General features: G+C 53.3%; 2 protein-coding genes and 1 long non-coding RNA gene across 52 annotated transcripts; 1 reads left to right on the top strand and 2 right to left on the bottom strand.

Annotated features, from left to right (window-relative positions):
- Positions 1-5560: 5560 nt before the first annotated feature.
- On the bottom strand, positions 5561-6882 carry LOC147364762 (uncharacterized). The gene is made up of 3 exons (XR_015133702.1): positions 6324-6882; positions 6019-6180; positions 5561-5925 (listed from the first exon to the last, which is right to left on the bottom strand). It is a non-coding gene; the product is annotated as an uncharacterized LOC147364762 (long non-coding RNA).
- Positions 6883-7217: 335 nt separating this feature from the next.
- Positions 7218-10451, top strand: INAFM2 (InaF motif containing 2). Its single transcript, XM_086318952.1, has one exon. The coding sequence runs from the start codon at positions 7814-7816 to the stop codon at positions 8270-8272; it is 459 nt and encodes a 152-aa protein (XP_086175078.1). The 5' UTR covers positions 7218-7813; the 3' UTR covers positions 8273-10451.
- On the bottom strand, positions 10397-24377 carry CCDC9B (coiled-coil domain containing 9B). 50 transcript variants are annotated; one of them, XR_015133678.1, is made up of 13 exons: positions 24244-24377; positions 23335-23448; positions 22952-23050; positions 22225-22380; positions 22009-22134; positions 21154-21353; positions 20784-20842; positions 20118-20171; positions 19921-20020; positions 19304-19346; positions 18246-19219; positions 17375-17608; positions 10397-12545 (listed from the first exon to the last, which is right to left on the bottom strand). XR_015133678.1 is itself a non-coding variant. In XM_086318941.1 (11 exons), the coding sequence occupies exons 3-11, from the start codon at positions 23009-23011 to the stop codon at positions 18656-18658; spliced, it is 1362 nt and encodes a 453-aa protein (XP_086175067.1). In that variant the 5' UTR covers positions 23012-23121; positions 23335-23448; positions 24244-24377; the 3' UTR covers positions 15365-18655. The 50 variants fall into 50 exon arrangements, 20 of the variants coding, with proteins under 20 accessions (XP_086175067.1, XP_086175070.1, XP_086175063.1 ...); XR_015133673.1 differs by lacking the exon at positions 24244-24377 and having other exon boundaries at positions 10397-11039; positions 12385-12545; positions 23335-23719; XR_015133687.1 differs by lacking the exon at positions 10397-12545 and adding an exon at positions 15365-15885 and having other exon boundaries at positions 22535-23121.
- Between the last annotated feature and the right edge of the window lie 2277 nt (positions 24378-26654).

Genomic DNA, 26654 nt, shown 5'->3' with positions numbered 1-26654 from the left:
CCTAACAACTAGGACAGTATTCCCCTTTGCACAGCTCAGAAATATTTGCATCATATGTTAAGCACCCTCTGCCTGGGAAGAGGCACTCCAGAATTCTGGTGATTGTTTCCTCTGGGGAACTTACAGGGAGGCAAGTAGGATGAACTATAGTCCTCACTACTGAAGCTTGTCTTGGTGTCAGGCTGATATTCAGCATCCCTCCATTACCCCATCTAGATTCTCTTTCCCTTCAGTTGGTATCTCTCATGATCTAAGTGGCCCACCTGGCTCAGGAGTCTGAGCTCCTAATCACCGTGCCCTTTTCAAGCCATGCTGCCAAACCTATCAAAATTGGGCAAAAGAGTATCAAGAGACACCCTAGAGGATCGCCTGGGTGCCAAACATATCCTTCCCTGGCCCCATGATAGAGCAGCAGCCATTGTCTTCCCAAGGATCAGGGTCAAATACCCCCAGCAGGAAGTGACACCTTTTTCTTGCCTGCCGGTCTCTTGACACAAGGAAACTAAGAGGCAGGAAGCAGCCACACTTAAAGTTCATGAGTTTTTTCTCCTGTGCCCTCATGGAAATGTTCCACCTCTAGGAACTAGGTTCTCTGAACCCAGAGATCCTAGAACTGTAGGAATGCTGCTGCTGCTAAGTCGCTTCAGTCGTGTCCGACTCTGTGCGACCCCATAGACGGCAGCCCACCAGGCTCCCCCGTCCCTGGGATTCTCCAGGCAAGAACACTGGAGTGGGTTGCCATTTCCTTCTCCAATGCATGAAAGTGAAAAGTGAAAGTGAAGTTGCTCAGTCGTGTCTGACTCTTAGCGACCCCATGGACTGCGGCCCACCAGGCTCCTCTGTCCGTGGGATTTTCCAGGCAAGAGTGCTGGAGTGGGGTGCCAGCTGTAGGAATAGGAACCATAAATTCTCCCAAAGTATCATTGGGAGTGATGGTGAGTGGAGCTGCTCCAACTTCAACCCCATGTTTATTAGGCTTCTGTATCCTACTGCTGGGCCATATTATAATTAGTAAACAGGGTGCATACTTCATCCTGGAGCATGATGTCCCACCATCTCTAAAATGGTGCTTCAGCTGCACCTTTGAAAGACTGTTCCTTCACTCTGTCAGCTCTTTTCACCAGTAGATAGGTAGCAAAGAATGTGATAAGACCAGAAGATTCTGTGACTATGTGCCCATTGTTTTGCTGTGAAGTAGGACTCTTGGTCTGATGTAATGTTGTGTGAAATCCCATGTCTATGAATCAAACACTCTTTAAGCTCTCAGAGAGCAGTGCTACTTGAGGCCTTTAGCAAGAAAGAGAAAACGATCCAGAATACATGCCGATTCAAGTCGGGTTAAATCACCAACGCTTCTACATTAAAACCGGTACAATGTAGTCAATTCATCACCAAGTAGCTGGTTGGCCGTCAAATGTTGGCAGGTTGGAGATTTGGCAGGAACAATAAAAAGTCAGCCTTGGTGAATGAGAGCCCATTCTGTTAGGCCTATCCCTGCCACCATACAATATGTGTAGCTTCCACCTATGCCAACATGGCCACTTTATCCGTGCACCCATTGGATCAGCACAAGTGGTCAGTGACAGAGACTGACTAATGTCAACTAGCCAAACCATTATATCTACTTGACTATTTAGCCTCTCCTCCATGGTGGGTCCCCTCTGGTGGCCATTAACATACAATGTGTGGGTCTTCACACTTGTGTCCACTCCTGTAGATACATCCACGTGCCTCTTCTCCTTCCCAGTTTTCCATTGTTTCTCTTTCTAGGCCTCTAACCAACTCATCAAGCCATTTGCTACAGCCCGTGGGCCTGCACATATTTTTATGTAGGGCTACTCTACCAGGCAGCCATGAAGATAATTCAGGTCTCCAGATATCAGTGTCAACTCAGACACTGACCTTAAAAAGTTTGGCTATTCCACTTTCCCCCTGTAAATGGCCACAGGTCCCTCTGGGGAAGGAGTAGAATAATCATTACTGTATTGCCATAGTATTACAGAAGCCTTCCTCCTGGGACCCAATCGCTCCTTCAGTCAAAGGGTTTTGGATCTGAAAATGGAGTCAGGTCTGGAAACCAGACAGGGTATTGTGCCTTTTTTTTTTTTTTAAGTTGATATTTCTAATTCTTTTCTTGATTTATTTATTTAAGTTGCATTTATTTATTTTGGCTGTGCTGGCTCTTGGTTGCTGTGCAGGCTTTTCTCTAGTTGTGTAGAGCAGTGGCTACTCTCTCATTGTGATGTGTGGGCTTCTCTTTGCAGCACTTCCCTTGGTGTGGAGCACAGGCTCTCAGGCATGGGCTTCTGTAGTTGAGGCCCATGGGCTCAGTAGTCACAGTTTCCCAGGCTCTAGAGCACAGGCTCAGTAGTTGCGGTTCATGGGTTTAGTTGCTCCACAGCATGTGGGATCCTCCAGGATCAGGGATTCAACCTGTGTCTCCTGCTTTGGCTGGTGGATTCTTTACCACTGAGCGACCAGGGAAACCTGGTATTGTGACTTTTTATTAGAGCAACTATCACCAGTCTCCTGGTCTTTCATTCTTGATTTCTTTTCATTGTACAACTCAGCAATTCTGTGTGTGGTCTGTAGATCCCTGGGAGTTCCTGAAACCATTTCAGGTATTTCACAAGGTCAAAATATTTGCATATAAGACATTATTTATCTTTTTAACTGTGTTGACATTTGCACTGATTGTACAAAAGCAATGTTGCATAAAATGTCTGGCACCTTATCAAACCAAGGCAGTGGAACTAAACTGATCTGGTCGTGGCCAGGAAGGGAGGAAAGGGAAGCAAGGAAGAGAAGGAAACAGTCAGTTTTAGTTAAGAATGTCCTTAATGAAGCAATGAAATTTGTTAAATTTTATTAAATCATAACCTTTAAATACATGTCTTTTTAATTTTCTCTGTAATTAAATAGGAAGTACAGTATTGCACACAGAAATAGAATGGTTCTCTCAAAAAAAGTACTTGCACAATTAAGAATAACCTAAACTAGCCATTTTTTTTCATGAAACATCACTTTCACTTGAAAAAATAACTGACAGATAAACTGTGGTCATTGGACTTGCTTATTTGGCAGATATTTTCTCAAATTCAAGCCAAGTAAGCCTGTAACTCTGAGGAAAACAACTGATAATATCTGTTGTCAATGATACAATTTGAGCTTTCAAATGAAAATTAGAATTTTAGGAAACTTGTATGCACTATCATCAAGTTGACAGATTCCCAATACTTCTGATGATAATAACAAATTTGATTTTTAGTATTATATAATGAATTGTATCAATACATGAAAGATCTGTATAATTCAATGACCTAATATTTTCCAAATGACCAAAGGATGTAACAAAATCTTGCACAGGTAGAAAAGTCATTCAGAATACAAGATAATTTTTTTACCAAGAGTATATATTACCTTCTAAAATAAAAATAAAGCTGGTGAATGCTGAAAAAAAAAATAAAAGAATACAAGATAGATCAATACTTTAATGCGATTGAGTACAAAAGTTCATTGAAAGAGTTTCATATTCTACATTATAACTACCATTTAAGAAAATACCACTTGTTGAGTTTTGGTGTAGTATCAAAGAAAAATACCCACAATTAGTTGAAAAGACTATTAAAATGCTCCTTTTCCAACTACATATCTTTGTGAGGCCAGATTTTCTTCACATATTTTAACCAAAATAACATATAGCCAACCACAGCTGATATGAGAATCCAGCTGTTGCCTATAAAACCACATTTAAGAGACTTGCAAAATTGTTAAAAGGGAACTCTTTGCACTAATTTGCCCCAGTAATGTTACATCCTATTAACCATCTGCATGGCTCTACCATCAGGACCACCCCCCCCCCATTGCCAGTCCAACTTGCTGCTCCTTACAATGGTGTGCCAATCTCCGGTTTCCATCATTTTGTGGTCCTGTCATCCCCACTGTTATTAGGGAGCCAGTTCTGTTTTGGTCTCTTGCTGTTGGCCCTGACCTGCAGAGGACAGCCAAAACTCAGCTTCTCAGTAAGTGCACTCCTCTGCTCTGATAACAAGAGTATCCTCTGGGCCCTCCTGCAGAACTGAAGTGGATTTCTGGCCTTACACAGAATATCTACTAAAGCATGACCACTTCTCTGGGTTTTTTGACCCCTCCTTCCACCTTCTGCCATGATACTTCTGACATTTCCATTTCAGTTGGTGGCCTGTCTCCCAGGATCCTTGTCAGGATATGAAATCTGTTTCACGGGAGAGTGCTCCTAAATCAATAAACTCCCCCTCATTCAACTTATTAATAGTATTCAGCTCCCCCTTGATTCAGCCTATACATTCTCTCCTGGCTCCTGTCAATACATACTGGCTACTTCTGCAGCATTTTGGAGATGGAGCCCTCCTCCTTCTCTTCCCAGGTTTGTTGCAACTTGGCTCTGTTTGTTGGTCTTGTGAGCCAAGATGAAGATGCAGCTTCCTTCAGTGCCTACGGGCAATGCCCAGAGACAGTGGCAGCTGTGAGCCATCAGAGGTCAACATCCCTAGCAGCTGGAGGAATGAGTGCCTTGATCCTGAGGGTCATGTGGGTGGTACTCCCAATGTCCATTACAGAGACAACTTTCAGCTCTACCTATGAGGCAGAGAGCAGAGATCAGGATCTAAGGTCCTAGAGTCAGAAAGACTCAGGTTTGAATTCTCTCTAGTTATGAGACTTTGGGTAAGTTGTTGAACTTTTTTGGAGGCAATTTATTCATCTCTAAAATGAAGATAAATAATAACTACCTGATAGATTATTGTGAGACAAATGAGACAAGGAATGTGAGTGCTTAGCATAGTGCCAGCTACATGCATGTCAGTTGTGTCCAACTCTTTGCGACCCCATGGACTGTAGCCCACCAGACTCCTCTGTCCACAGGATTTTCCAGGCAAAAATACTGGAGTGGGTTGCCATTTCCCCCTCCAAGGGATCTTCCTGACCCAGGGATAGAACCCTAGTCTCCTGAAGCTCTTACATTGGCAGGTGGGTTCTTTACCACTGAGCCACCTGGGAAGCCCTAGCATAATGCTGAGCATATAATAAAGATGTGCATGTCGCTGCTGCTACAATTGGTCAGAACTTTCCAAACCCTAAAAGGGCTGCCTTAGGGAGCAGACAATAAGGTACACCAACATGGAGGGTCTTTTAGTTGATGCTGGAGGGTGCTCCATAGAATGCTGTGGGCAAGGTTCTAGGGTATTTACAAAAGAGGACCTTTGGGGCCTATTCTGTCCCCAAGCTGCTTTGATTCTCTGCTCTGACTCTGCCTACCCTTAGTCCAAGAGAGGCTCTTAAAGAAGCATATTCACTTTCAGGCCACTAGGGGGCCATTTAGTTGCCTGCAATAGGAATACACTAATGGTTTCTTAATGGCTCAGGCACCGCGGAGATCAGGCTCAATTATATCTGAAAGCATTTTGAGTTCCTAGGGTAAAAGACACTGTGTAAATCCAGATAATAAATAGAGCTTATTGATGACAGGTTAAAGAAGCTGGCACTGTTTAGTTTGGAGAAGAATAGGGTGAGAGGATTTGAATAGGGGCTGCAAGTATATTTATTCTTCGGTATGGAAAAAAGTGACAGGCTGTTTTCCTACTCCACTGGGAGCCAAGCAAGAAGAAAGAAGTTTAATTTGCAACAGAAGAAACTGAGTGCATTCAAGGAAGCAGTTGGAAGGAGGCTTTGGGTTGGATGGACTCACGTGGAATCTTTACTAATAATTCACCTTGGTATAGCTGATAGGAACAGTCCTACCAGGAAGGTCAGAGAGTAAGGGAGAGAAGAGAGTTCAACATCCAGAGACAATCCAGGGGTTTCGACTTAACAGGTCATCCTGCATGATGGGCTCTGGCCACCGTGGGAGCAGAATGGGGAAGGAGTGGTTGTCTTTTCCCCATCAGCCTGCAGAAGGCAATAAGCACTCCACATGTTCAATGTCCTTAAAATTTCTCAGAAAATAAGTCCGGCTGGCCATTGCTAGTGGCAGACTCGCACCTGAGCTTCAGGAATCACCTGGCTATGGTGCTGCAGTTCCAGACACTCAACAGCACACTCAACTCTGGCAGCCACTTGACTTCTGTGCTGCTGAGGAGGCAGGGAAGCAGCGTTGAGGTGGGACTTCTTCGTAAGGGGGCATGGTGTCTTGAAACTAAGAAGCTGGAGAAATGGAAAAGATAAAGATGGTTCAGCTCCACAGAATCTGAAGCCAGAAGCCAGGAGGAAAGATTCACCCACAGAACCGCATGAGAACTGTCTTCTCCCCACCCGACCCCCGCCACTCCAAGGCAGTTCCCCCATACCCATTGAGATATCCAGGCGGTCCATAGACACAGCTCTGGGAACTAAGGAAGCAGAACTCAAGGAGGAGAGAACCAGAAATTTTAGAAAATCTCACAAACAGGCAATGCAGGCGGGGGCGGAGAGAAGACAAAAGAGAAGTGGCTACCGAGAGTCCGAGCTTAGAGAGGGGTCCTCAGCACCTAAAGGAGGGATGACAAGCCCCACATGGGAAGGGTGGCAAGGGAACACCGCCCAGGCTGAGACCTGAATTGGGTCAGAGGAGGGGAAAGCCCTGTAAGCCGCTCCACCGGTTCAGTGGAACCTCTTGAGTCCATGGATCAAGCCTAAACCCGGGAGCCAGAATCCCCCTAAAGCGGGATCTGGGACCTGTTGCAAACTTCAGGACTAAGGTGGGAGGAGAGTCTGGAGAACCAGCTCAGCACGTGTACTCTCCCGACTCCGGAATCTAAGAGGACAGAGAATCGGGAGAGCGCCTGAAGCCCAGGCGGGATGCGGCTGCAAGTGGGAGTGAGGGCTAGGAAAGGAACCGACCAGCTGCAACCTCAGTGCATTCTCCAGGTTCCTGGGCTGCCTACGCCAGACGTGGGCCAGGCTGCCTAGGAGTAAAGGGGTCTGAAAGACCCTCCCGGAGGGTACGTGGGACGGGGCGCGAGTCGAGAGCACCAACGTGAAATCACCCCCCGCCTCTGGAGGTAAACTGAGGCCTGGGAGCGGAAGCCGCTGCTGCTAAATAACCTGTCACTTCGGGCAGTCTGAACACAGAGGGGAGGCGCCAGAGTTGACAGCTCCGCGCTCCGACCGCCCCTCCCCGCCGGGCTCCCAGTTCACCACTCCGCCCTAAAAGACGCTGTTCCCCTTTTAAAGAAGCGCCGGAGGCTCCCACCCTCGCCGCGTCAGCCCGTGCGGGGCTGCGGCGACGTTGCCCTTTTAAGAGACAGCCTCTGTTAACCCTCTCTTAACAGGGCGTCCCGGCGGGGGGGGGGGGGCTCCCGGCGCCCGCCAGCAGCCAGCCTCCTCCCCGCGCGGCACTTCCGGACCCCCGCCGTTGCCCTTTTAAGAGGCAGCCCCCAGCAGCGCTTTCCCCCGCCCCTTGTTGCCGGCGCGCGAGGCGGGGGAGCCCGGCTGGAGTGGAGAGCGCTGTCCGCGCGGCCACTGGAGACCGGGCGGCCGGCGGCCGGGCAGGCGGCGGCGGCGGCGGATGGGGACTTGGAGTCGGGCGACTGTGGCGGCTGTGGCTGTGGCAGCAGCGAGGAAGCAACTGACGGGCCGGCGGCGGCGGCGGCGCTGGCGACGGTGACTGGTCCAGGCCCCGGCGGCGGCTGCAGCGACGCAGTGGCGGGCTGCGGGCTGGCGGCGTGAGGAGCGGCTGCGGAGAGCCGAGCGGCCGGGAACCGAGGGCGCCGGGCCGCCCCTTGCCCAGTCCTTGCAGGCCGCCAGGCCCCCTCCAACCGGGGCCGTGGAGCACCGGGGCAAAGGCCGGGGCCCCCCCATGAAGGAGCGCGACGCGACCCCGGCCGAGCGGGGCAAGCCGGCCACCTACACCGGGGACAAGAAGGCGAAGATGGCGGCCAAGACCAACAAGAAGTGGGTCCGGCTCGCCACTGTGTTCGCCTACGTGCTCTCCGTGTCGCTGGCCGCCATCGTGCTCGCCGTCTACTACAGCCTCATCTGGCAGCCGGTGGGCGCCGGGACCTCGGGGGGAGCCGCCGGCCCGCCCCCCGGCGGCTCCAACGCCACCGGCCCGTCCGGGACTTCGGGGGCGGCGGCGGGGCCCAACAGCACGGGATTGTCCCGCCGCGAGGCGCCGCGCGACGCGCCCCCGCTGCAGGCGGCGCGGCCCGTGTCTCCGGAGCCCTCTGCCGACAGCCCCCAGGCCGGGCCGCTGGAGCAGCCGCGGGGGGCCGAGGAGGACGAGGAGGAAGCGGCGGCAGCGCCGGGGAGTCGTTGAACCCCTCGGTGGCAGGGGCGGCCGGAAACCATCCTCCCCAAGCCCGGAGGCAGGACTTTGCAGCAGGACCGGGCGGGGAGCCCGCGGAAGTGACCCCCACGGGAGTGAACGCCTCTCTTCCTCCGATGATCGCCGGCTCGCCCCAGGGGTGAGGGCCCTGCAGCTCATCTTCAGCCAAGGGACCACTATTCCCCGGGGGCTCCGGGTTTGGTCTTCCTACGGACGGTGCTGCGCCAGGGCCCTGAGCCATAAGGGGGGTGGGGGAGGGGTGGGGAGATCCCAGCACTGAACCCTTCTGCGCCGCTAGCTCTTATGTATCCTACGTGGAGGGGTGACTTGGGCTTTCCCCCAAGACTTAAAGAAAGGAGGGAGCTGTAGGGGCTCTTCTTTAATAAGCCGAAGCTCTTGCAAGGAGGCAGGCACGGAAAGTAGTGGAGCTCAGGTACGTCAACCTAGTTGCAGTGGCCACAGATGCATTTAATTTATAGATCCCTGTATATAGTTGTTGACATATGCACTAGAAGCTATAATTACATAGAACTACATGTATCCTCCCACACCCTGGGTAGCTACTGACTGATGGGGTTAAGCAAGGGCTATTTGCTGGCCCCCAAAGTGCAGCTAGCCAGAAGGGCATAAACACTTTTTCATTACCCACTTTTTTACCTTTTCCCCCTCCTATTTCAGAAAGAGGTTTATGACACAAAAGAGTATAATCGTTCTCAAACCTGTTGAAAGGACAATGGAAAACCTTTGAAGAAGTAGAAGCAGTTTGGGGAGGGTGAGGAATGTACCCGTCCCCTCCTCTTCCCACCCTAGTGCCCCCACCTAAGAGGCTTTCTATTCCAGCCCTAAGTATCTGGATACCCGCCAGGGAAGAAAGGAAGGGAAAGAGCAATGTCTCTGTGCTTCAACCCTTGGCCTTCTCACAGAGGTTAGGAAGAGCAAGCTTTTGTAAGTAGAATGGATCACAAATGTTTTATCTTTTTTTTTTTTTCCCTGTTCTTCAAGGTTAGGTCTTGTTCTGTAATCACCTTCACCTTCCCTCTTGCCCTGAGCCTGTGGTGACAGTGTAGCCCTGTGATTAGAATGAAATCTGTTGTAAATCCAGAGCTTTGAGCACATCCTCTGGTTTTGAGTTGTACTATGGAACTCGAAGGGCTGAAAGATGGGCTTCAAGCTCAGGATTGTGTTTTGATAGCCAGATAATAGACCACCCATGGAAAGTTAAACTGGCTAGTCTTTACCTCTCCTGATAAGCCCTACTTACACACAGCCTATACTTTCATTGAGATGAGAAGCAGTAGGTGAAATGACAGATTTGTAAAGCTAGCTCTGGGGCCACAAGAATTCTACATCCTCAATTTGGATTCCATTTCCTTCAGCCACTTGCTTTTAGGCAATTGAGTGTGGGTAGTGACAAGATATCAAACCCCTTCATGTTTCCTTTTTGGGAAATGAGGCACTTTAAAACAACGACAACAACTTATCCACCTGAGTCCTGAAACAATTTGTCTCTCCAGTTTTCTGGCCTATACTCCAGTTAGCTCTGATCCAGGTTTACAGGACCACAGCCTCGATTTCAGCCATGTCCTGCTGTGGGCAAGATAAAAGCAGCTGAGCTGTCATTGCCTAGGGGCAGGCTGGTAGCACCCCCAAGGTGTCTTGGCTGAAGGAGATTTCCGAGCACTTGACTTTGGTCATCAGGAAGCCTTTGAGACCTTTTTAAATTTTTGGTGAGGGCCTGGAGGAAGAAACATAGAATGCCACTTTATAACTTCAATAATAACCTGTAATTTGTATTTATTGTGTGAATTTTTAGTCCTATATTTTAATAATTTGTAAATCGATCTCTTATTCCAAGAATCCTTTGAACTGGCAGGAGAACATCTGGGAGTCCAGTCCCCTGTCCCCATTCTGACCCCTGCATTCTGGACTGTTGAATCCACTTTGGGATGGATCGGCGTCTAGAGAGACCACTTGTGGGTTCAGCTGTTGGCCTCCAGACTCTTAACACCTTCACTGGAATTGGGACATCAGCTCCAGCCCCAGCTGTGAGCGTGACCAGAGACATTATTTATAATTCAGCCATTTAAGATATACCTGTACTCAAAAAGTCCTGTATATTTTTTAAAAGTTTTATTTTTCAGGTGAACAAAAATACATTCTAAGAACTCTACGTCAGCCCGTGTAAGTTGATCGTTTCTCTTTTCATACTTCTTGGGGAAGGAGTTAGAGGTTGAAAGAGGCAGTGGTCTAAGGTGTGGTGGATGGGTGATGATAAATAAGTGTAGGAGGGAAAAGAAATTGCTCTAATGTTCTCTGTGCCTGATGGTTTGACCAAATTGATCAGTGAAGGGTGGCAGGAATCCTCTTAGTCCGGAAGCAATCTCGGGGTGGGAAGAACAGTGATATCTAGTTCAGCTACCTTTGGCTAACCTCACACTGGTTGGAAAAAGTTCTTTTAAAGGACTCTGAGCAGATGCCTAACTGAGGAAGCTAAGGGACCAGTAAGCGTGCATTTAAGAATTATTATAAACACTGAGCTGGCTGAGACCTAGAAGATCAGCTGCCTGATAGAATCGCTGTTCTCACCTTTAGACCATTGGCCCCTAGAAAGCTCAAGAAGCGCTAATATTGGGGGAGACAAATGGATGCATCTGCAGTGGTTGGTCAGAGCGTTGTCTACAACGGAGGAGGAGGAGGCGAGAGAGCCACAGGGCAGAGAGAAGGTGTGGGTTGCTTCAAAGGTGAGGCTTTTTCTTCCCTAGAGCAAACAATAAAAGACTTGTGGGTGAAAAGCACAAATATGAGGGATTAGTTGTGCTGCAAAATACACAGCAAGCAATTGAGCTCAGCTCATTATTAGACAATGCTGCCCTGCGCAAACCAGAGTGAGAAGCCAGTGTCGGTGGAGCCCCCTGAGGCCTGCACTTCTCCAGAGCTGTTGGGGGTGGCTGCTGTGCTTTTATATCACCTTGTAGTCCGCAGGGGAGCCAGGAAAAGTCCGCCCTTCTTTTCTTTCTTTCTTGAACCTACACAATGGCTTTCTGTGAGAGGGCTTGGTAAGGCAGAGCAGAAGGGGAGTGAAAGAGTTTCCAAGGTTTAGCCAGCCCCTCCTTTCTGGAGCCAGGAACATGTGGCTTCTGCCGTTGAACACGGCTTCACACATTGGGCACATATAGCAGTGTGTGCAGCGGGAACCTGCTGACCAAAGTGAAGGGCACTGCTCCACCAGAGCAGGGCCTGGTGGTGAGAGCAGCGGTCAGAATCGGTTTATTTTCAAGGGTAAGAAATTAGCTGCAAAATTGCCCATCAGGTTTTGAGCCAGGAAGAAGTCTGGGCAAGATTACTTTACTTTTAACTGCTTTGAACCAGGACTACCTGGACCATTTCTAGGTATTTGCTTATATTACAAGTGACTGTATGATTTATTTCCTGACAGCCTGAATTTGATGAAATAACCACCTCTTATGAAAGTGTATTTTGGAGAATGAGGGCTGAGGGGTTTGCCGAGCCGTTTAGACTGGGCTTGTGTGGGTATCATTTCTGTCCCCCATTGTGCTGAGGAAGGGTTTCTCTGAAGTTTCCAGTATAAGAAACATTTTTCTTCCTAACAGCTCTAGATTTCCACACATATGAGACCACAGCTTTGGAATTTTTTCTGTCTACCTTGTTTTTTGCTTTTCACTAGGGAGTCCTAAGATAGTGTGTTCTTGCATTGAGTATTTATATCCTGTTTTGAAATGCTGAGTGGAGAGCATCAACTTGTTTCTACATGTTTCTTTAAGGGGAACTGAAAGGTCAGGTCCCAAGCTTTAGGGCTACCACAGCTATTTAAAAGAGGTAGTAACTGTCCCCCCCTTCCTGTGTGCAGAGAATGGAGGGATTTCTGGAATTGCAGTGCACTTACAGAAGGGCCACCACGGTACTCTTTGTTGGTCTCCCTCGGCGGAGGGAGGGACCACAGTGGCCTTGTTCGTTTCAAAGACCAGCACAGGGCCTGCACACAGGAACAGGCACTCAGGGTTGTCGATCATCTGCTTGATGTGTGTTGGCTAGAGCCGGCCCTAGTGTCATTGTGGTGTCACCATCGTGATCCGCTTGTGTACCTGCATCCACAGTCGATAACCTGGGTTCAGGGGTGAATTGCTAGATGACAGCCTCACTGGCCGCTCTGGTCAGAGTTTCTTCACTGCCAAGTTGAGGGGCTTGGGCTTGGCTGCCTCTTCTCGCCAGGTGCAGGAAGTCCACAGTTGGGTTCCATGTGGTGCTGTTAACAGAGCAGCATGAACTATGTAACCCCTCCATTGTCCCCTTTGTTCTGGCTCCGTGGCCTAATCGTGAGTTATAAAAATATCTGCTCTACAGACAGTTTTTTGGTCACATTATGTCCCATAGGACATAGCCTGTGGGTTTCTACTACCAGAAAACCGGTGTTATGCTCTTTTTTCCCTCCAGTAGCTAATTTTAAAAGACAAAGACAAAATTCTTTTTTTCAACCACACACCCTGACTCTACCAGGCCCTCTATCCTGAGTGCAGAAACAGCCATGGCTCCCAGCAGCACACCGAGCATGTGAACCACCAGAACCAAACCAGCTTCCCGTGCCAGTGCCATTCTGTAAACAGTTGATAGACTACTATGGGACCAGAAAATTACCATACAGTGTTTGCCCACAAGGGATGTATAGTCATTCCAACAAGAATCTAGTCTTGTTACTTCTCTGTTTTCTTAACTTATCTGTTTTTGCAATAGCCTATCCGTTAATCAATGACAAGATTCTTTTTTAAAAAAATATTGATTTGGCTTCACTGGGTCTTTAGTTGCAGCTTGCCGGATCTTTGGTCTTCATTGCAGCATAAGGGATCTTTAACTGTGGCATGTGGGACCTAGTTCCCTGACCAGAGATCAAACCTGGGCCCCCTGCCTTGGGAGTATGGAGTTTTATGCATTGGACCACCAAGAAAGTGCCAGCAATAAGATTCTAATTTTTCTTAGAACATTTTCCATAAACTGCTACCATTATTTCAAGAACTATTTATTTATCGCTTATAGTGTGCCAAGCGAGCCTCAGAAGTCCCCAAACCAACTTGTTCAAAAAATTGGTTGTTGGTCACCAAGGATTTCCTTTTAGCCATCCCTCTCTGCTAGCTCAGTGTTCAGAGGATGAATTGAGGCCTCCTCTCACTTCGTCCTGGAGGCCACCTGTCCCCTTAAGCTCCCTGCTAGTAGTCTGGGTGTCTGGGCAGTGTTGAGTCACAGCCAGTCTCTGAGCTGTAGGCAACTCACAATATCACCAGGACCCAGGCTGACCCGGCAGCGGGCTCTGGGGAGGGACCCCTGAACTGGAAGAGACACAACCTACAGACTCAACATTGCATTAGTTATCACCCTTGACCCCTCTCTTTCCTTCTCACCAAATGGGAATTCATGAGGGCAGATGGAGCTAATAGATATGACAGGGCTTGGAGATCTTGGGAATAAAAGTACAGTATATCCACATGGGGTAATTAATATATTTTTAAGGGAGTGTCTGTCCCTTTGGGCAAAAATGCTGCATAGAAAGAAATGTGAAGGAGCAAGGAGTAAACATTACACCAGAGCCCAGATCATCAACATCAGCATCACCTGGGAACTTATAAGAAATGCCATGGCTTAGCTCCCATCCCACAACTACTGAATGAGAAAGTCAGGAGATGGAGCTGGGCAGGGCGTTAACTAGGCTTCCAGGTGATTCGGATGCACACTAACATGTGAGAAGCACCAGCCCACTCTCCCTCTGATTCAGTAAGTTGGGGTTAGGGTATTACTGTTTGGACAGATGGTTATCAAAGGTGACTTTTGACCTTCCTTCTTGGTTGAAGCCAGCTGCCCTGCTGGGGGAAGAGGAAGCACTGTGTCCCTAGAGTTTTAAAAGGGAAAAAGCCTTCATTGTTGGTTCTTTTTGAAGGTTGCAGGAGAACTTGCCCTGGAAAGCTTGTTAAGAAGGAGGCAGGCCTGAAAGAGTCCTCTCTCCCTGTCCCACAAAGATACTGATGTGTTTGCCTGACCTCCTGCCTTGGGGCCTGCTGCTCCTCGAGCCAGTCCTTAAAAGGAGCAGTGGGTGCCACATTTGTTCCTTCTGGTGCCAGGTCTGTGCTATTTCACTTTGCTGGCGTCAAGTGGATGTTTAATGAGAGGCCATGACGCAGGCCGGCAGACTCGTTGAGAGAAAGCAGCCTCGGACTGTGCTTTCTGCAGCTTCTCTCACTGCCTTCCCCAGCCTCCCATTCTCCCCCCACCTCCTGTGGGGCTGTGGTCACCGTGTGTCTGCTCTTCCGCATAAGCCCTGATAGCCCTCGCTCAGGACAAGATGCTTGTAGGGTCTGTGGACACTGATAAATGACTCAAGAGGCAGAAGTGAAGCGGTGCCTTTCGTTTCTCCTATTCCCTTGAACTCCCTACCCGGGAGTTATCTTAATCCCCCAATTAAGAAGATATGGCCATATTGGGATTTGGGGCATTTCCCTTATTCTTTTCTGGGGCCAGTGCCATCTTTTCCTTTTATTCCTGTCCTTGAGGCTAGGATTTGGGGCTGGAACTGATTGGTGGTCAAACCTTCCAAACTTGGACCTTTTTAGATAGCTGGGGATCCTCCACTTCCAGGGATCCCCAGTTACCCATACCTTGATTATATGAAAATACAGACATGCTACTCCTTCGGGTGGTAAAACTTGGGGAGGCATGAAGCCAACTTCACAAAGGAGTCTGTTTCTGGGGAATGAGTTTGTGAGATTGTGGCTGATGTAAACAGAAGAAAAAAGGAAATGCCTGAACTGCAAAAGCCAGTGTCAAAGTTAGGGGGAAAAGTTGAGGACATCCTTGTGATCCAGTGGGTGGATGAGGGCAAAGAACATTTCCTGTAAGAGGAGAGTCGCTTCGTGATGCTTTTAACTCACCCAGACCACCCCAGGGAAGTAAGGCAGCTTACTGTCCTAGAAGGGAGTGCCCTTTACAGACCGCCCCTTCTTTTGAGAGTGCGTTGACCCCAGTGAAGATGAGACTAGAAGAGGAGGCAATGGAAAAGATAGAAGACAAAGTAGACCAAGATCACACCAAATCACTACTTCATTTATTCAACAAACATGTACTGAGTGTCTTCTTCATGCCAGGCAATAGAGTGCCAGGGGTATTTTGCATATTTTCACCTTTAATTTTCTTAACAATCCTTCAACATAGGTATTACTAGCTCCATTTTGCAAACAAGAAAACTGAGGCTTTTAGACATTAAAATTGACCAGAGTCATCCAGCTAGCAGGTGACAGACCTAGAATTCAGATTCAGTCTCTTGGATTCCAAGGCCCGGGTTTGTTCCGCTCTACCATACTGCCTGTCATCCCCCAAATACTTCCCTCACAGTGTGGTCTCCGCTCCCCTCTGTGAGGTGATCGGCGCCAGGATAGAGATGCTTTCCACCTCTTCTGCCTTGTTTTGAGACCTTGGGTAAAGCTGTCATGTCCCTGCTGGCCCCCTACTGCCCTCTGCACTCTCATCAATTCCTCCAGCTCTGTGCCTGGGCTCCTGAAGCCATGTCCCATGAAGAACTTCCCACCTTTGAGAAGCAGTTTTGTCTGTTGGTTGGAGAGGAGAAGGACATCCAAGAAGGCTCCCAGCCAGGCCTTTAACCAAAGGATCCAGGAAGAAGCAGAGCAGCCTTCCATGGCCCCGAGCTTTGTGGAGGGATGTTTACCCTTCCCTCCTGCCCCTTAGCTGGTTTCATCCTGGAGCAGGGTTTGTGGCCACCAGAAGTGCTGGCTCATTGCTCCTGAAGGAGGGCTCCCCTTTTCTAAGGAAAGCTCAATGATACTTGCCTTGTGCTACAGTTCTTCCTATAATGAAGATATCCTATGCCAGACTCCATTCTCTCCAACTGCTCATGACTCACTCCCATGACATCCCTTTCTCCTAACACCCGGAAAGAGAGAAGCCCATTTTTCCTTAGCCCTTTAGCCCAGCTTCCTCTCCCACTTAGGTCTTGTCATGAGGCCTCAAGCAGACCTCTGCCCAAACTACATCTCCAGCCCACAGTCAAACATGACTTGGCACATACCCTTTAATGAAGGCACATCTGTATAGTTGAGCATTGGCAGTTGGGGGAAGTTTGTAATTCTTAGAATCCAAATTCTGGTTCACAATTTGGGAGACATCTGAATTCAAGGGCTCTGCTTGAACCTGCTCTACTCCAGCTCCGTCCTTGGGAGTCATGGGTTCCAGGGCCAGTTTCATGCTCTGAAGTCACAAATGTGTGACCAGATGGCAAGAGGAAAACTTAAGCTTGGAATTTTTCACCCTTGCCTTTTCATATCTCACAGGGGTCTTCTCCCTACATGCACAGAATGTTCCTAAGCCTTTCTGGAATTCCTCTGATCAATCCTCACCTCTTCCAACCACCTTCACCTCACCCCATTCCCAATCAACTTTCTCACTCCCCACTACAGGAAGTTGGCACCACCAGCTCTCAAGCCTCTAACCCAAAGCCTCAGCTTCCCACCCGACTCTGAGACCAGGAAGCTCCCACCTGGCAGGGGCAGCCTGCCACCACCCCATGTAGAGCCAGCAGCCAGCCCTTAAGAGTCTAGAGTCTGTCTCTGTCCTCAGCCCTCCATATATTCTAATCTAAATCCTTCCTCTCAAAGTGTGGTCCAGGAACCCGCAGTAAAGGCAGCACCTGGAGCCTATGAGAAATGCAGGTTCCCAGGCCCAGCCCAGAGTTAGAGTCTGCATTCATCTGCACCTTAATGTGTAAGAAGCACTACTCGAAACAATCTGATCTGCTGAAAAGTCATCCCCTCCACACTCCTCCTCAATAGAGGGGGTGGCTCGTGGAGCAGGAGCCAGTGAGGAAGCCTGGCCTCACAGTTGAGCCACAATTCAGACCTCTTTTTCACAGTGGAGAGAAATGCTGGGGATGATCTGGACACTCCAGAGAGAACCCTGAGAAGCCAGTGAAGCCTGGGACCATCAGCAGAGAGGAACAGCCACGGCCGGGCTATGTGGGGAGATCCAAGCAGGGGTTTGGGGGCAAAGGGGACACCCGATGAGAAAGAAAGGCGTGCCCACCTTTGCACACAGCGGTGGGGTGGTTCCCTCTGGGCTCCTGCCACCATCTTCAGCCCCTGTCGGGCACCTACAGCCAAGAACAGCTCCTGCTGTGCAGCCTGGATCTGCCGGATGACGAGGCTTCTTCCCTCCCTCTTGCTGGCAAAGTTACCATCGCCCACCGGCTGCATTGCTGGTAGTGGGTGCTCAGGAAATGTTTGTTGAATTGAGAGGAAGCCACAGCTTGTGCGGAGTCTGGATAATTCACCAGACGTGGGTCTCAGTGGTTGGGGTGGGGGGCGGGGAACAGGGACTAAGTAGGAAAGACGAGTCCTGATGTCGTACTTAGCTAGAGTTGCTGTTTCTCTGCCTCTTGAGTCCCTTCCTGAGACCTTGCTTTGGCATGACACAGTGCAGGGAAGTGGTGGGAAGAGGAAGTTGGAGATGGCAGAAAACGACCCCAGGTGGCAGGCTCCCCCTCCCCCATTCAGGATGCACTCAGGTCTAACCTGGGGGTGGAGGAGGAGATCCCTAAAGATGAGCTCCCCAACCCTGCTGTGGGGAGAGACAGCCATCTGTCCCCTCTTCACCCCACCCTGCTTCAGAGACTTTCTCGAGATCCTTCCTTTCACAGAGGAGACCTGAGCTCTGCTCTTCTGTCCCCAGCTCCGTCCCTGCCGGCTGTGGCCTCCCTTCCTCTGGGCCTCAGCCTCCTCTTCCCGAAAGGTAGTAGGCAGCCAGGCGATTGTGAGGTTCCCCCAATGGTCATCCAGTGATTCTGGGACTGAGAGTCACATGGGTGCAAGGCAGGGGAAAGTGTAGGAAAGGGCCCCAGGCCTGGGCTAGCCATGCCAGCTGCTGCGGCTGGCATCAGTTGACAAGTTGGCAGTACCTGACGAGCCAGGAGCCAGCAGCTGGAGAGGGTGGCCAGGCCCTGGGGGTGACGGGTGCTAGGTGAGCCGGCTGCTGAGTGCTTCCAAGCCTCGTCCTCTTGTCATGGCAGGGAGCCTGTGACCTGGGCAGCAGCAGGCTTGGGACAGAGCTCACCAGCCTCACAGACCAGGCGTGGCGCGGGCGTGCACCAGGGGCTGTACCTGCAGGTGAGAGCACATGCGTGCACAGGGGGCACCTGTGAGGGCGGGGGCTGGCTCCTGGCCTTCACGGTCTCACTCCCCTGGAGAGTTTGCCAAACTGCTCAGCCAGGCCGCCACAGCCACCAGCCACCACACACCCATGGCACAGACTCTGGACAGCGCCTCCCCTCCTCTCCCCAGCCTGGTCCCCTGCTCCCATGAGCTTTTCTCAGCATCTTCCTGCAGGGCCAGGACCCCCTGTCCTGCTCCTCACACCTCCTGCACCCCTCGCCCTTTGGCTGCCTCCTCTAGGGGCCCTGCTCCGAGGTGTCAGGCCCTGCTGGGCCCCAGCCTTGCCAGGCCTGTCTTCTCTGGGCTCCAGGGGCTCTGCCCCTTTGGGAGCCCCAGAACAAGTCTGGGCTTCTGGCCCGGCCTGGGGCTCGGTCGACCCTAGGGGCTGCTCCTGGCCCTCCAGCCGGGACACAGCGCTCTCCTGGGCCCCAGGCTTTGAACTGAGCATACACGTGCTCTCCTGAGGCCCAGAGCTACTGGCACCTCCTAGGGAGAGATCGAGGGGAACCAAGTCTGAGTTTGGTGGAGAGCCCGGACTGGCTGGACTGGCTGGACTGGCTGCCAAATCTCCCAACTCCTCTTTCAGCCCCTCTGGTGATTCCGATGCTGGGGTGGGGGTGGTTCCGCCACCCGGGGCACTGGTGGGTCCGCCAGGCTCCATCCTGCTCTGAATCTGCTCATGTTCCTTCTCATTCGGAGTCTTTCTGGTGCTTTGGCTTCCCTGAAAACAAGAGGTTGGCTCTACTGGTTGGTGAATTTAGGGCTCATGTCCCTAGCCCACCCCATCCTAGGTCCGAGTACCCACCTCCTGGCTCTCTGGCTCCTGCCTGTCTTCCTTCATTTCCCACCTGCAGAAACACAGCACTTGGCAGGTCCCACTCCCAACCCACCCCACCTCATGTCACCTGGTCCATAGCCGGCAGCCCACATCCCCCAGGGGGAACCGAAAGCCCAGGGGTCTCAGAGGAGGGTCAGAGCCACAACGAGGCCCCAGGATGTTTCCCTTCCAGCCTGACCTTCCGCCCCAAACCCAGCCATTTCCTCTGAACACTGCCCACTATAGCGGGTCCCCAGCTGCTGTTTATGGCCAAGCCTGCAGCACCTTGAGTTCTGTGGGGACGATGGGCGTGTCCCAGCCTGTGCTGCCTGGGAAAGGCGCGCCTGACTTCCCCCGGGGAAAGGAACTGCTGTAATTACCGCCGGCCTCCCAGGGCACCAGGCTCTTGCTGCAGCTGCCTTTGCCAATGGCCTCTCCCAGCATCTCATTAACCCGCCACCAGGCAGCAGTCAGCCAAGAGGCAGAGGCCCTGGGGGCTGGAGCAAGCACCTGGGCCAGGCGGCCTGACCTCCCAGAGGTAAGGCAGGGCCAGAAAGTCCAGGAGCCCAGAACCTCCCCTGATTTTGCTCCCTGTCTCACGTTACCTGCGGGCCCTGCCAGTCAGCCTCTCTGTCCCTCGAGCCTTGCTGCGTGTGGCCAGCGCCACCACGGGTCTGCCCTGTTGCCCACCCCAAGTAGCACTGCCTGCAAGAGATGGTACACATCAAGAGAGAAGAGGGTCATGGCAGCCCGGTTCCTTCACCAGCTCCTGGGACCTGATCCTCCTCCTCTCTCAACTCACCTTTGCCTTCAGGGGGCAGTGGTGGGGGCTGTAGCTTTCGCTGACTCCTGGGACCTAAAGGGGAAGAGGAAATTGGGAAAGGGTAGGATCACAAAAGAGCCAAAGCAGCAACATCAGCTCTTTCAGGACCAGGAAGTTGTCAGTCCTTCTCTTGGTCCAGTTGTGAGTGTTCTGGTTCCCAGAAAGATGTCTGGCCTGGGTGCTGGGGTTGGGGGGTGCGGTTAGGGCAGTATCAGGGGAGCTGGGCCCCTGTGCTAGCTTTGCCACTCTGGCTAGGTGACCAGCAGAGCAGCCTCTCCAGCCTTGGCTTCCTCATGTGTAAAATGAGGGGCCAGCGATGCAGTGGAATTATCCCTATATTAGACAAGGAGCATCTGCCCCCCAGGAGGGTCCAACACCTCAAAACGACCCCAGTACTGACTTCCTAGTGAGCCTTCTCTCCAGACCTTCTGGGGGCAGAACCCAGGACAAGGCTTGTAGGTTTAGAGGATTCGAAGAAAGGTCATGGTGCCTCCTCTGATAGGGAGCAGAGGAAGGAAGATGTTCTTTCATGCTTCTTTCCAGCTCTGAAAATAGGTGGTAAGCCAAGAGACAGAGGACAGAGAGAAAGAGGGAGCAAGGGGTGAAAAACTCCAGGAGGGGTGGGGTTGTGGGGTTTTGGCTCACCCCTCGTGCTGCCCACCCTGGCTGGGCCCTCTTCCCGAGGCTTGCTGGAGCCCTGTCGCCTGCATTGCAGAGAGAGGGAGTCAGGCTGGCTGGTGGCGGGAAGGACAGAGGCTGCAGAGCTGCTGGTGGGCCAACACCCCCTCCCCCACCCTAGCCCCAGGCCTAAGGACAGCAGGGAGAGGGTGGGCCCAAGAAATATGGGAAACCCAGTGCCTGCACAGAGCCCTTAGCCCAGGGCCCAACCGGAGGGCCCAGGCAGATCCTCACCACCCTGGGAAGGGTCCCAGCCGCCCTCCAAGAGGCGCCCACAGTTAGCCTGACACAGCCCCACAGCATGTCAACCCAGCAGCTGCCGGGCCCTGCCACCCACGTGGGCTTGGCCTTGTCCAGGTCCCACGGGCGGCGCCAGTCACCCTGTGCGTCTCTGTGCCGGGCCAGGCGGGCCTGGTCGATCTGCTCCCGCTCCTGCTTCCACTGGGCATAGTCCCAGCTCACCTCCAGGGGGCCCCCCAGTGCCCGGCGGGGAGCTGGGCCTGGGACCAGGGCTGGACTCCCAGGCTCCCGGACACCCTGCAGGGAGAAGACACTAAGCACCATAGGGTGGAAGCAGAAACAGCCCTGGGTTTGGGATGGGGATCCAGAGAGTCTGCTAACCCCTTCCTCTCTGAAGGTTTTGACGTCCCCACCCCAAAATTAGATCCATTCCATGTTGGTTAAATCCTGTTTGCCATAGGCATGGTTTCCATCCAGGGTTAGCTGTGTCTTTGGGGCAAGATGACGTCTCTGTTGGTCATTTCCTCATCTGTGAAATGGGGATAATAATAGTGCTATTCACGGGGTTGTTGCTGGGGTGTGTGGTCAGGCCGAGGGTGGAGAGACACCCAGCTGCTGGGAGCAAGAGCCAAGACTAGGGACTGCTGCCATCTAGAGGTCACACCTGGCACATGGCCAGTCTCTCACACCCTAGACCCACCTCCAGACCCCACCAGCTTGCCACCAGAGGTCCAGGAGGGGTTAGGGGCTGGGACACATCTCTCACTTGCACTGTCTCTGCATGACCCACCCGATGTGAAGACTGGTCAGAGAAGGGAAGAAGGAGTGGGAATTCTTGCCGGTGCTGCCTGGGCCACATCCCCCCAGATGGGGACATATGTGACTCAGCTTCCATGCCTCCCCCAAATGGGGACCACCACATTCATGTCCCCATCCCTTCTTGGGAAGGTACCTTCCGTACAGAATCTGAGCTGATGGCCGTCGGCATGGAGGGGCTCCGGCCCAAGCCCCCTCCAGGTGACCCTTCTGCTCCCTGGTTCCGTGCTCTGGTGGGCTTCTCACTTACGATCCGCTTGGCCTGGGGGAGGTGAGGATGGGCAGTGTGGCACAGGCAGGGAAGAAGAGGAGGCTTCCTGGCTCATAGGCTTCCCCTACCCACCCTGCTCACCTCAGCTTTGTTTTCCATGGTCACGGCCAGATCCACCCGCTCCCCTAAGCAGAAGGTGCCAGTGTGGGCCTCTGCCTGCTCATCCTCAAGCATCTCACTGGCTGTTCCAGGTCCATGGGCACTCCTTGTCCAGTTCCGGCTGACCACCCGCTTCCCCTGCAGAATGAGGTGCCATGCCGTGAGACCACATGGGCAGCACTGGGCAGAAGTTGGGGGTTGGGTCCTTTGGGTGCTTCCCCAGGCTGGGTTCAAGCCCTGGCCCTCCCTGGAATGCCCACTGAGGAGCTGCCTCTGTGAGGCGTTCACATACCAGTGGCATTAGGTTATCCAGGCCTGGGGCCACCCAGGGGCCCAAGACGCCACAGTGGCCCATCTCTGAGCTGGGAAATCCAAAGCACTCAGACAACGAGGCTCTGTTCTCAGACGCTGTTCCTGGCATTCAGCCCCAACGTCTCTGTGCCCTGGGACTTGGGGTTTAGGGGCAGCCTGTGTGTGGGGGCACAGGTGCAGAGCTCTGGGGCTGGAAAGGGGCATGGTCACCTTCCAACTGTGGCTCTTTGGGGTGGGGGCCAGCAGTGGCCTGGGCTGCATGAGGTTGGTAGGTGTGCCCCTGAAGAGAAGTGGGAGAAGCAGAGGAGCAGGGGCAGCTGTGCTCCCCCGGCACAAGCTGGGCCGCCACCTCCCTGCCACCCCACCCTGTCTCCCAGGTGGGTCCTCCTCCAGGAACCTGGCTGACGGTGACAGTGAGGCCATCAGGACGAAGGAGCTCTGGCGTGGTCACAGCCATGCCCCCCTGCTCTGCCTGCCGTCGGTCTTCCTGGATCTCCTGTGGGAGGGCCCGGGGGTCAGCACAGGCCACGGCCCCCCAGAGGCACAGATACACAGACGCTGACAGGCCTACACAGAGAGACACCAGTGGGACACCAGGGGGCAGGCGCACCACGTCACAGAGTCCCCAAGACCCCTGCAGAGCCTCTGAGATGGAACACACCCACCCTCACCCTGGTCCCAGACCCAAGCCGGCATGGGAGAGACCACCGTGCCGGAGTCTGCAGGCCAGCCCAGGAGTGCCAGCCCGGTCGGTCCTCCCACCTGGCACAGCCCACTCACCTGGTACCTGCGCAGCAGGGCCTGGTTCTTCTTGCGAAGGGCGACTATCCTCCGGTCCAGCTCTGCGTCCTTCTCCTCCTGCCTGCTCATCGGGGACTCAGCCCCATGAGGCCCCTGTGGAGGGCAGGGGCCCAAGCTCCTGACTGCTGGGCCCATCCCTTACCAGTTCTTCAACTTCTACATCCGCCCATTCTACCCTATTCTTACCACCCAAGGAACAGCCCCAGACCCAGAGCTAGGGTCGCGTGGGGAGTCGGCCCATGGAAGGCCATAAGCCCCCACCCTGCTAGGCCCGTCTTGCCATCTCCCTGCGTCCTCTCTGGGGGCTCAGGTCAGAGCTTCATGCCCAGGCCCGCAGCTCCCAGCAGTGGCTGCCCCTCCCCCCGGCTCTCCAGGGAGCTCAGCTGCGGAGCAGAGCCCGGAATGGGAGTTATAAATGGCTCTGGCAGCGGAACCTGCCGTGACTGGGAAGTTGCCAGGGGATTCGGGAGGTCGAGGGGGGAGCTGTTGGGCTCCCAGGCCGAGAACCACAGTGAAAAGAGAGGCCCCTGCTCTGTGCTGGGCTCCCAGGCCATGGACCCCACTTCTCAGGCCTGCGCCCAGCCTGTGGGAAAGAGCCGCTCCCACAGGCCCAGCCTTTCCAGGCCGAGAGCAAGAGCTGCCGGCAAGAGTCAGCTCCGTGGGTGGGCCCCGCCGAGGAGACCCCTGGGCACACTGTGATCCCTGGGACCCTCCTTATCTGGCTGCAGGGACTCCGTCGTGGCCGACACCCCTGCCCAGCGCCCTCCCCTCCCGCCTAGGCACAGCCCTCTTCCTCCTGGGCCCAGCTGTCCCCGGCTGCCCTCAGAATGTGGCCGCCTGGCGTCCCAGCCCCAAGAAGCCCCCCGCCAAAGGCAAGGTGCCACTCACAGCTGAGTGCATGGCAACAGCGGGCACGGAGAGAATTCCAGAGCAGTCCTGGGGGGAGCTAGAGCGGGAGGGAAGCCGGAGCCACCGGAGCCGGGCCTCCCTCCGCCGGCCTCTCCCTGCCGGCTTCGCTGCTCAGCACACGAGATCATGTTGTGATTACAAAAGACTCCTCTGGGCTCCCAGCCAGGAACGCCGCGGCCACCGCCCCCACCATCCACTCTCAGAGGGCGAGGACCAGGGCACCGGCAGCCAGCTGGCCCTGCCCAGCACCTCTCCCTGCCCTGCCCCAGTGTCCCCAGACAGACTGGCAGGGACTTCTGCCTGGCGGGGCGAGCCCACACAGGGGGCCTTATGCTCCACTAGGACCCCAGCTTGGGCCTGCCTGCAGACAGATGGGCAGCCGAGTAGGTCTCTGTCCCTCCCATTAGTAAAGAGAGGCCTATAGTCCAGCCTGTTGCCCTCCCTGGTCCAAAAGCCTCCACTCAAATGAGCGTCCCCTGGCCCCTCAGTCTCCTCATCAGTTCTGGTTTAAGTAATGCGAAGGGATCAAGGAGTTCACCTCCCCTAGGCCATCAAGTACTACTGCATACCTAAAATAACACCGTTAGTCATTCATTCCTTTGGGTTCAGCGTTGTCTTCCCTGTACTTTCAAGTACACTTGCTCCTGGGACACTCAACTGTCCAGGTCACCCCTTGGTGTGGGGTGCCTCCCTCAGGGCCCGTGCCGCCACAGCTCAGGCCTGGCCAACAGCCTTCCCCCTTGGCTCCTACCTGGGAGCCCTTCCTGGCCTTGCTCCCCAGGGCTGGCCCTCTCAGCCTCTCTGACCCTGAGACTGGAAGCAGCCTTTTCTGGGAAATTCTCCCCCCAGATCTTGCTGGTACACCCGAGGCTGCTGTCTCTGCCCTGGACAGCAGCTTGCCTGGCACCCCTAGTGCCTCCCCTGGGGGTGCCAGGGGGAGAGGTGGTCTCTGTATCAGGAGCACCTGGGGTCTGGTTCTGTAGTAACAGGTCCCCGATCTCCAGGCCCTGAAGGACAGGTCAGAGGTTCTTGCATTCCCCCTCAGCCTTGACTGACCGGGGCCTATTTCCCTAATCCCGTGGACACCTTGTCCCCTCCTGTTTCCAAAGCAGAAAGCCCTGCTGCCCTCTCCTTCCTACCCAGACCAGCCCAGGCAGCCAGAGAGCCAACCCGTGCTCCCCTTGAACCACCCCTTCCTATCTGCCCACCCCTGCACACCACACTGAGCCTCTTTCCAGGCCAGGCCTTGGAGCAGCACCGCTGACCCAGCAGCCGATCTCCACCACCCTAGAGTTCCATCCTGCTTGGAAATGCCACTGAGCTCTCTCTTCCTTTCATGCCGGATGTTCCCACTGAGTCAGACTCCTCTACATTCCCAGCTACAGTGACGCACCCAGGCTACATACACGCACACACACACACACACACACACACACACACTTCTTCTCCAACCCTCTCCACGTGCTGCCTACTGAGTTCCAGTCTAGTCTCTGACAGCCGGAGCAGGGCCCTGGTGGGGTGGCAGTCGGGCCTCCTGTCACCTGCCCCATGCCCTGTGGTTGGAGCTGGAAGGCCCTTAGAGCCTGGGAGTGAAGGATGCAGCTGAGACCCAATGTTCTCCATGATCTTTGGAACCCAGGTCTGGGGAGGAGGAGTGGAGATAGAGGAGACGAGGTCTGCTCTCCCCATTGCGCCTGTTCCCAGCCAGGGTAGGGGCCAGACAGCAGTGAGGAGCAGCAGGCTGGGTAGAAATCCAGCCATTCTGCAGGGTGGGCGACCCAGATCTCTAGAAGGGCCTACAGGAAAAGACGCCCCTAACCTCGAGGCAAAGGCCTCTGCATCTAGCAGCCTGAAGGCCCATGTGACCAGGATGGACGAATAGTCAGACAGCCCCACGGCTGCAGGCCATGTGCTTCCCAAGTGCTACTCACACAATGTCAGCCTCAGAGCAGCCCCCGCATTGTCCTATCTTCTCCAGAGTCTGTGGTGTGCCTGTCTGCTCCCTACTGGAGAGAGGCTCTCTAAGGGCAGGAATGGTGTATTGCTGTTGCTGCTGCTGCTGCTGCTAAGTGACTTCAGTCGTGTCGGACTCTGTGTGACCCCACAGACGGCAGCCCACCAGGCTCCCCCGTCCCTGGGATTCTCCAGGCAAGAACACTGGAGTGGGTTGCCATTTCCTTCTCCAATGCATGAAAGTGAAAGTGAAGTCGTTCAGTAGTTTCCGAGTCTTAGTGACCTCATGGACTGCAGCCTACCAGGCTCCTCCGTCCATGGGATTTTCCAGGCAAGAGTACTGGAGTGGGGTGCCATTGCCTTCTCCGGAATGGTGTATCGAGGGCCTCTAAATCCCCAGGGCCTGGCACAGTGTCCCTGAAAACTACAGTGCCTTC

The sequence above is a fragment of the Bos grunniens genome, chromosome 10, assembly GCF_055505025.1.
Source record: "Bos grunniens cultivar Pamir isolate PY7600 chromosome 10, Bosgru_T2T1.0, whole genome shotgun sequence".
Classification (NCBI taxonomy): Eukaryota; Metazoa; Chordata; class Mammalia; order Artiodactyla; family Bovidae; genus Bos; species Bos grunniens.
The sequence above is the reverse complement of the archived record's forward strand: the minus strand, read 5'-3'. Positions and strand labels throughout refer to the sequence as shown.

Bases quoted from the DNA above. Each gene is read 5' to 3' on its own strand.
- INAFM2 (XM_086318952.1), top strand. From the start codon at position 7,814: ATGAAGGAGCGCGACGCGACCCCGGCCGAGCGGGGCAAGCCGGCCACC.
- CCDC9B (XM_086318951.1), bottom strand. From the start codon at position 23,490: ATGGGCCCAGCAGTCAGGAGCTTGGGCCCCTGCCCTCCACAGGGGCCT. The intron at 23,051-23,334 runs GTGAGTGGGCTG...GCCCTCCCACAG, and splicing joins CCCTGCTGCGCAGGTACCAG to GAGATCCAGGAAGACCGACG. The intron at 20,021-20,117 runs GTGAGTTGAGAG...CATCTCTTGCAG, and splicing joins ACTGCCCCCTGAAGGCAAAG to GCAGTGCTACTTGGGGTGGG.